The sequence below is a fragment of the Argentina silus genome, assembly GCF_951799395.1.
Source record: "Argentina silus genome assembly, chromosome: 17".
Taxonomy (NCBI): Eukaryota; Metazoa; Chordata; class Actinopteri; order Argentiniformes; family Argentinidae; genus Argentina; species Argentina silus.
In genome coordinates, this window is record NC_139671.1 from 18,365,143 (window position 1) to 18,375,142 (window position 10,000).

The 10,000-nt window shown below is 47.7% G+C and overlaps 1 protein-coding gene across 1 annotated transcript in view; it reads left to right on the forward strand.

Moving 5' to 3' along the window:
- The window catches only part of nbas (NBAS subunit of NRZ tethering complex), a 138,181-nt gene that overhangs the window by 61,642 nt on the left and 66,539 nt on the right, over positions 1 to 10,000 (forward strand). The window contains 5 exon segments of the mRNA XM_083689392.1: positions 1 to 150; positions 731 to 814; positions 1,894 to 2,070; positions 2,596 to 2,709; positions 4,245 to 4,368. The exon segment at positions 1 to 150 is cut by the window's left edge and continues 8 nt beyond it. Of these exon segments, the coding sequence (XP_083545518.1) occupies positions 1 to 150; positions 731 to 814; positions 1,894 to 2,070; positions 2,596 to 2,709; positions 4,245 to 4,368 (649 nt within the window).

The window sequence follows — 10,000 nt, forward strand, 5'->3', positions numbered from 1 at the left end:
GAAGCCTGGGAGGTGTGCAGTCTGCTGGGCCAGTGTGAGGGCTACCAGGACCTGGGGGCTCGCCAGGAGCTGCTGGCCTTCTCCCTAACACACTGCTCCCCCACCAGCATCCAGGGCCTCCTCGCCGCCTCCAGCGACCTGCAGACTCAGGTAGGAGGCTGACGCTAATGCTAACTCCACGGACTGGCGCTAACGCTAACTCCAGGGGCTGACTCTAACGCTAACTCCAGGGGCTAACGCTAACGCTAACTCCAGGGGCTAACGCTAACTCCAGGGGCTGACGCTAACGCTAACTCCAGGGGCTGACGCTAACGCTAACACTAACTCCAGGGGCTGATGCGAGTGCTAACTCCAGGGGTTGGCACTAATGCTAACTTCCAGGGGCTGACGCTAACTCTAACGCTAACTCCAGGGGCTAACGCTAACTCCAGGGACTGACGCTAAAGCTAACTCCAGGGGCTGGCGCGAATGCTAACTCCAGGGGTTGGTGCTAACGCTAACTCAGAGGTGTTGTGTCTATTCAGTGTGAATGTTTGCCCACTAACATGTCACTGGGATTAAGATATTAGTCTTCACCAAAATGACTGGCCTCTATGATAATAGCACCAGTAAATATGTTTGAATAAATAAACAACAATGAAGTCTAAAAGGCTCATTCAATCTCTCTCGCTCCCTCCCTCTCTCTCTCTCCCCCCCCCCCTCTCTCTCTCCCACCCCACCCCCCCACCAGGTATTGTACCAGGCAGTAAACTATCAGATGGAGCCCACTGATGCTCAGAGTCACCGTGAGGGGGACGAGACAGACTCACATCAGGTGTGTGTGTGTGTTTGTGTGGTGTTATTGCATATTTGATGAGTCGTAAATCCAATATTAGTGTTCCATAGCTCCTCTGGTTTATTCATGCTTCCCTTCCTCCTTCAGTAACTAGCTTTATGATGCCATGAGTGTGTGTTAATATTTCATGACCTATGCTACCCCTTTGTGTGTGTGTCCGCGTGTGCGTCCGCGCGTGCGTCCGTGTGTTCTTGTCCGTTTTGTTTTCCCAAACTGTCCCTAGTTTAGTAAAGTATTGATGTGAGACACTGAACATTTTGGCCCGGGCCCACCGGCCCTCTTGTGTGTGAGTGCCATTCCATGCTGTTCCAAATCCCTAACACCCCACAGTCCTCGTAACATCACAACAACAATAGAACCAAACCCATTACGAAGGTCGACCTTTACGTTGTCAGAATGTTTCTGTGATGTTGTCAACACGTTTTTTGTTTTGTTTTTGTAACATTGAAGGCACTCTACAATCACATGGGTGAATGCCGATGCGGTCATGATTGAACGTTGTCTTTTGAAATGGTTTCATGGTTTCCGAATGGTTTCATGTTGCTTTTACGTTTCTCTACGACGTTTCACAAAGGTCTTACATTGACATTGACATTTATGGCATTTAGCAGACGTCTTTATCCAAAGCGACTTACAACAAATACATTTGTTTAAGTAAGTGAATCATCTGTCCAACAGTCATCATAAGACAAAGTAATCAATGCTCACACCAGGGGCCATTGGCAGTCACAATGCCAGAAGCCTTTGTTTATATATATATATATATATATATATATATATATATATATATATATATATATATATATATATATATATATTTTTTTTAACTAATTTTTATTTATTTATTTATTTTGTATAGGTCTGACGTCGTGCCAACGTTGTCCTCACTCACATAACTTCACTGTCATGCTTGAATATCCAAAAGTTCAAAATATACATGATATAACCCACATAGCGAATGGCCTTAATGTTGCAGCTAATGTTGCTGTTCCGTTTGTTAATGTTGTCCACATGCTATCCTGCTGTCACCCCCACGGTCTTCTACTTGGCTCTCCCAGACCAGTGCTGCCAGTCTGGGGTCTTCGGTGGGGGGGGCCGGGCACCTCCTCCACAGGACCACAGCCAGGACCATGAAGGTGCTGACCACCACCGGTCTGACCACTAAAGCTGTGCTGACCGCTGTCAGCGACCACCACTGGTGGAGGGATCGGCTCAACTACCTCCGCCCGCTGCATGTAAGAGCGCTTTGTGTGGCGTGTGTGTGTGTGTGTGTATTGGGGGGGGGTATGTATGTGTATGTATGTGTGTGTAGGGTGTGTGTGTGTGTGTGTGTCAGGGAAGGAGATGCATGTCTGTGTGTGTGTGTGTGTGGGGGGGGGGGGGGGGGGTGAGGTGTGTGTGTGTGTGTGTGTGTGTGTGTGTGTGTGTGGGGTGGGTGGGGGTATATGTTTGTGTGTGTGTGTGTGTGTGTGTGTGTGTGTGTGTGTGTGTGTGTGTGTGGATGCGTGTCATACACAGCTCCAATCCTACTCTTCCCATATTCCAGACACATCCACCCAAAAACAACCAATCAAGAGCTCCTCTCCTGCATTTTTAATTCGCTTGGCCTGTTAGTGGAATATGAGATTGACAGCGTTTGTGGCCTTGGCAACGCCAGGTCTCAGAGCAGGGAAAACAAAAAGCCAAGCCTGCCCCGGGCTTGGAGGAGGTAATGTTATGAGCTCCTTATGAATGTTTAATGAGCCTTTATGACTCTTCAGGGTCGAGGCGCTGGCCCGGCGTGTGACGGCGGGGCGGGGGACAACAGCGACCTGGAGAGGCAGGGGTGTAGCCCCTTCTACGAGGAGCTGTTTGAGGACCCCTATTTGGACATGGTGAGTATAGAGGCTACTTATAGCGAGTGTATACTACGCAAGTGTACACTTCGCAAGTGTACACTATGTAGTATGAGTGTACTCGCATGGTTTTCCTTTTGTCAAACTGCCTCGAAACAACTCAAAGTATGACACAAGTAAAGCTCTCTCATGTCTACGACGGAAACATACACACCACTGCAAACATACACGCCACTGCAAACATACACGCCACTGCAAACTATCCCACCACTGCAAACATACACGCCACTGCAAACATTCCCACCACTGCAAACATTCCCACCACTGCAAACATACACACCACTGCAAACTATCACACCACTGCAGAGAGACTACTACTTAAAGGGGCAGTCTGGGATTCAAACAACAACAAAGTGGTCGCCCAGCCACTTGTTTTGGGGTGAACAGCTGAGGGACGGGGTTGGAGGGATGTGACCGCTCTCAAATGGATACACTCAGTTGCCCAACCCTAACCCTAACCCTAACCCTAACCCATTCAATTACACTGCAACTGAAATGACGGACGATAGTCTCCCCGCCCGCCCCTTTAATGGAAAATGCTGTTGTATTTTTCATCTATCTTTATGAGCCATAAAACTTTATTATCATTTCATTCAGAGCACTTGAGGCTACCACATGAAATCATTAAAACGGCACTTTATGGAATGATTAATACATGTTCCTCAAATGGTATTTGACATTGTTAGTAAAGGATACAATGATTTTAACTCAATCATTTTGACCCCCAGAAGCGGTCCTGAAGCTCCAATACGTGCTTAGACTGAACTGACGGAGGGAGAGAGTGAGAGATTATAAAGAGAAGGAGAGAGGAAAAAAGAGAAGGAGAGAGGAAGAGAAGGAGAGAGAGACATGCCTAGACACATTGGGTAGGAGAGAGAGAGAATGAATGAGAGAATAGTCAAATCATAAAAGAAAGAAAGACACAGAGACAGGAAGACAGGACGTGTAATAGAGAGAGAGGAAAAAGGAAAGAAATGATAGAGGAGGGGAGAGAGAAAGAGAGAGAGAGAGAAAGAGAGAGAGAGTGGTTTGACCTTTTACTAGAGAAAATGGCCGCCAAGCACCCCCTTTGGCTACAACTGGGCTTTTTAAACAGAGACACAAATCATATGGATGGGTTTGTGAGACAGGACCCTGATACTCCTCCCATCATGACATTTTAATGAGCCCCTCGAAACCTTTCCTCTTCTCCTTCCCCTCCATCTGTCCATCTATCTATCAATAACCTCTCCTCTTCCTGACCCTTCACTTCATCTGACCGTCCACAAATCAATTCATTAATCAATGCGTTCGTTTTTTTGAAACTCTTCAGCACATTTAACAGTGTCAATAGTGGTCTTGTGGGATCTTGGCAGATTTTTGATGATCTTTCTCTCTCTCTCTCTCCCTCTCTCTCTTCACCCCCCCCTCTCTCTCCCTCTCTCTCTCTCTCTCTCCTTTCCTCCCTCCCACTACCCCCCACTCCCCCACTCCCTCCCCCCCTCCATCCCTCCCTCCCTCCATCCCTCCATCAGAGTGAAGATGTGTACTCCTCCTATGGAGCCGTGCCACAGGAGGACTTTGCCGAGGTGTTGCTACGTACAGGCAAGCTGGCCGAGACCAAGAGTGAGGGACAGACCCTGTTCCCTGCTACTGAGGGTGAGGCACACACACACACACACACACACACACACACACACACACACACACACACACACACACACACACACACACACGCACACACACAAACTTACTTATATCACACACACACACACACACACACACACACACACAAGCTTAATTTGTTTATCAATCAATGAACTTTAGATTGAGGTTGACAGTTGACAGTAAACATGACAGAGCGTTGAGAGAGAGAGAGATGAAGGGAGAGAGAGAGATGAAGGGAGAGGGAGAGAGAGAGAGAGATGAAGGGAAGAAAGAGACTAAAATCAGAAATGGGTACAAAAGCAACACAGAAGCAGGAGATACAGAGGTGAAAGGAAAAATAGAGAGGGAGAGAGGTGTACTTGAAAAGATCTTGAGAGTAGACCATTATTAGGCAAAGTGCACTCCCTCTAAAGGTATCTCAAGCTGGACCCTTTCAAATTACAGGACTCATCTGTGAGTGTGTGGCCTTTGTAAGGGACTTAACACGCTTCAGGGCCGACCCAAACCACTGCGACCACTGCGGATGCTGTCTCTTCACTGTGTTCTTTCCAGCACCGTTTCATCAATCTATGGTGGTTGTGTAACCAGGGGCCAGTTGCATAAACATCGACCTGGAGTTTGACTTAAGTCGAACTGTTAGTCCTACTTAGGATTTCACCTGTCAAAAAGTGACTTCCACTCGGCTAACCGAAGTCCTACTGAAGTCCTACTTACCTAGGGAAAGACACTGAACAGAAAACGCACACACGCGCACACACACACACACGCACACACACAGAAGATACCTAGACACACACACACACACACACACACACACACTGCAGGGAGAGCGATAGGGACCCTTTTCGCTCGTAGATGCTACTTTTAGAACTATAGGCTGAAATTATGCAAATTGTCCCGAAGCATCTCTTGATCGGTTAAACAATTATTTTTGCATGACTAATCAGCTGTTGCCGTGGCAACACAGGTCTTAGATCAAACGTAGCCTGGGGGTAGGCCGTCTGACGTTTTGGGATTTAAAGTTAGTCAGTCTTAAAGGTGCAATGTGTCGCTTTTTCCCCTTGAAAATGTCACTGAATAATGAGGGAGAGAGAGAGAGAGAGAGAGAGACAGAGAGAGAGGCACAAAAGAGAGGGAGGTGGAGAAAGGGGTGATGCAGAGAGAGTTGTTGGAAAGATAGAAAGAGGTGTAGAGGAAGACGAGTGGTAGAGAGGGATAGAAAGGTAAAGAGGTATGTGTGTGTGTTTGTGTGTGTGTGTGTGTGTGTGTGTGTGTGTGTGTGTGTGTGTGAATGCGCCTTTGTATTCGTGTTTGTCTCAAACTTTTTTTGTCGACGCTCCATCTCTTGCCGTTTTTGTGTGTGTGTTATTTTGTGTGTGCGTGCGTGTCCTGAACTTTTCCTCAAGTGCTCCATCTTTTCGACCGGTGGTATTTGTGGAGTGGACAGCGCTATTTGCATTCCCCCTCCCCTCCCTCCCTCCCTCCCTCCTCTCCCTCCCTCCCTCTCTCCCTCCCTCTCTTCTCCTCCCCTCATCCATCTTTCTCCGATGGCCCCCGCGTGTTAGGCCGGTAGGGGGGACACAGGGGGGAAGAATAGCATCGTATTGATTAATTAATGTATACCCACGCGTCCGACGGCAACAGTAAATAAGGAGGCGGGCGTGTGTGATGGGAGAGAGGGATAACAGCTCGTCAAAACGCCACGGCTACGGCGTGGCTGATGGATCGCCCCGCCACGCCAAATCAATGCTGCCCAGAAAAGACGAGAGGAAGGAAAAAATAACACACGCGCTCGGACGCTGAAACGGTAATGCAGGGACGCTGAGCGCAGGCTGCCCACGCACGCACACACACACACACAGAGACTCACACAGATACATAGACACACACACACATAGACACACACACACACACACACACACAGACACACACAGATACATAGACACACAGAGACACACACAGATACACACACAGATACATAGACACACACACACACTGGACACCTGATGCACATACACACACACACACACACACACACACACAGAGACACACACTGGACACCTGATGCACACACACACACACACACACAGATACATAGACACACACACACAGACACACACAGATACATAGACACACACGCACACACAGAGACACACACTGGACACCTGATGCACACACACACACACACACTCTATTGACAAGAGTAAGCATTATTCCGACCGCCTCTTTCAAATTAATAAGTCCCCTTTAAAAGTCACCTTCCTGTCAGAGAGTAGCACACGGTACGTGGCCGAAAAGAGAAAACCTCCCTCCCTCCTCTCTTCCCTCCCTCCCTCCTCTCTTCCCTCCCTCCCTCCCTCCCTCCCTCCCTCCCTCCTCTCCTCCCTCCTCTCTTCCCACCCTCCCTCCCTCCTCTCCTCCCTCCCCTCCTCCCCCCCAGCATCGGGTTTGGGAAGCTGCATGTCCTTAAAAACACGTCAGGATGGCCTTTTAGGAAATAAATCTATGGATGCTCACCTTGCCAGATAAGAGGGCTGTAATTAATGATGTCACCTGGGCGAGGTAGTAAACTCGACATGATTGTGTTAGTGGCTCTGCGTTCGCCCTCATCAGTATGCAGTTGGTTGTCGCGGCGACACACTCACACACTCACACACAAGTGTACACAGACACAGACACACACACACACATACACATTGAGAGCTCAATTGGGTGACATTGGTCATTTGTTCTCAGTGGTTTTCCACATGGACAGGAGCTATGTTAATGTCAGAGCTTCCCTTATCAACACCACTAGCTTAGCACACAGACACACACACACACACAGCCCAAAGGCAGACACACACACACACAGACCAAAAGACACACACACACACACACACACACACACACACACAAACCAAAAGACACACACACACAGACCAACACACACACACACACACACACACACAGACCAACACACACACGCATGCACACACAAAAGTGACGTGTGTGTGTGTGTGTTAGTGTGTTTACCCCTGTGGTTGTTTCTGTCCTGATGGTATCAGTATATTTGGCGAGGCGTGTAGTCAGCCCATTCTGAGGTGTATCTCATTGGTGGCCAGAGGGGAAAGAGGGACAGAAAGGGAGAGAGAACGATGGAAAGAAGGGAAGAGAAAAGGAGGATAGGATTGAAGGAGCAATACAGATACAGACGAGGGCTGCTACGCCCCTATGCGCCAGTGATTTCACACACACACACACACACACACACACACACACACACACACACACACACACTGCACATGCTCAGTAGTGTCGTAGTGCCACTTATCATTCTCTATTGATCTGTGTGTCCGCTCCTTAATCTGAATGGGTTACGTGGGTCAATAACCCTGGAGTGTGTGTGTGTGTGTGTGTGTGTGTGTGTGTGTCACCTCTCTCCCTCTGTTTCTGCCCCAGTTTTCTCTGTCTATTCCACTTTGTCTGTTCTGAGACTCTCATCGCCGACCCCTGTGTTCTCCTGGTTTTTAACTCCAAAGTGCTTCTGTCAGATGGTGCTCCTCCATTGTCACTGTTGGCACCAGTGCTTGGCCCCAAGCCTCAGACTTTTGTGTTTCCACCTCTTGAGGAACGACCCAAGAAAAGCCCCCAAATAGTCCCCCAAAAAGTCCTCAAAAAAGCCCAGGGCCATGGTCCTACCCTGACCATGGACTTTTTTGGGGACTTGGGTAGGGTTTGGGGGTAGGCATGAGATGTATACTGTGCTCTGCCATTGTTTGGCTAGGCTAGTCTATGGGACTGCTACTTGCTGCTGCAAAACTACCCACAAAAGCATGAAAACGTGACGTAAACCGTCGTGTTACATCGGTGTGAGACACGTTGACAAGCATTTATAGGCACTATGAGGTTTGCTCAGCTGCAGGTAAGCACCTGTTTCAGTGAATGTAACTGGCTTATCTGGCTGGCTAACTGAATGATCTATGCTAGTTTTCGTGTACATTTCCAAGCAAAATAAATAACACATTCAAACACATTCAACCACACAGCTCCTTTACAAAGTCAGAAGTTCCCTGGAGATAAAAATGTAAAAATGATTGACAGATTTATTGTTTCACAGTTAAAAGTAGTAATTCTGGGTTGTGGGTGAAACTTGTCAGGGAAACTCGTTTCTGATGATGTGGATAGTCTTCTCCTCCCGGCTCTCCTCATGCATGTCCTCAGAAGCACCCAGGGTGGTGGAAACACAACCAACAAACAAACACGCCGCTGCTTGGGCCCAAAACAAGTCTGGAGTGGGACCTGGTCTCTAGTGGAAAAGCGCCATAAGTGTGTTTTTCTGTCTGGGTTATGAGTGTACTTGTGCTTCTGTGTGTGTCTCTTAAGTGTATCGGTCTCTTAAGTGTGTGTGTGTCTCTTAAGTGCGTGCGTGCGTGTTTGTTTTCTTTCTTTTTCGTCTGTCTGTTTGAGCATGACTTCGTCTCCGGGCGCTGAGTGGACTCCAACTCCCACAGGCCTTTGAGGCATCGGCAGGGTACTGGTTGCCGGGGGCTACCGGGTGCTGGGTGACAGATACCGCTGTGGTCCTGGTTCTGGTGCCAGCCTGGTCTGTGGTAACCTCGTCCCCAGGCTATTGGGCACCTGCAGTATCAACCACTCAAAGTTGGCCTTCATGGGGGTGATCATACAGTTCTATGGGGGTGATCATACAGTTCTATGGGAGTGATCATACAGTTCTATGGGGGTGATTATACAGTTCTATGGGAGTGACCATACAGTTCTATGGGGGTGATCATACAGTTCTATGGGAGTGATCATACAGTTCTATGGGAGTGATCATACAGTTCTATGGGGGTGATTATACAGTTCTATGGGAGTGATCATACAGTTCTATGGGGGTGATCATACAGTTCTATGGGAGTGACCATACAGTTCTATGGGGGTGATCATACAGTTCTATGGGGGTGACCATACAATTCTATGGGAGTGGTCATACAGTTCTATGGGGGTGATCATACAATTCTATGGGAGTGATCAGACAATTCTATGGAAGTGATCAGACAGTTCTATGGGAGTGATCATACAGTTCTATGGGGGTGATCATACAGTTCTGTGGGAGTGATCATACAGTTCTATGGGAGTGACCTTACTGTGTATTTGTCATCATTTAATTTGAGCGAATCACTCGACTGAGAGGTGGGAGAGACAAATGGAGGGGGGGAGGGGAGGGAGGGAGGGAGGGAGGGTTATGGGGAAGGTGTTGTTGGAGATGATTGGTTGGTCGATTAATCCAATGGCTACAATGTCGTCTTTTACACTAATCTTTGCAATTTACAAAACAAAAGTGTTGCAGAGGATCAATGAATCTTGAATTAGAGTATTTTACGCATTTTGAAGTTCTACTCTCTGATATACCGAGGGTGTTTTTGGTTCATCCAGACAGTTTCGATATCATTTAGGAATTTAGTGTCTGCAGGTTAGCATATTTAGCAATGCTAGTGGAAACAATAGTGAACAGCTAGCGTGCTAACCACTGAACATCGCAAAATAACTACCCTACAGATTTAACAGTTAGATGAACCAACCAACCACAGATTCTTCAAAAACGAAGGTAAAACTTCAAAAAGGTTGAACCCTCCCTTTA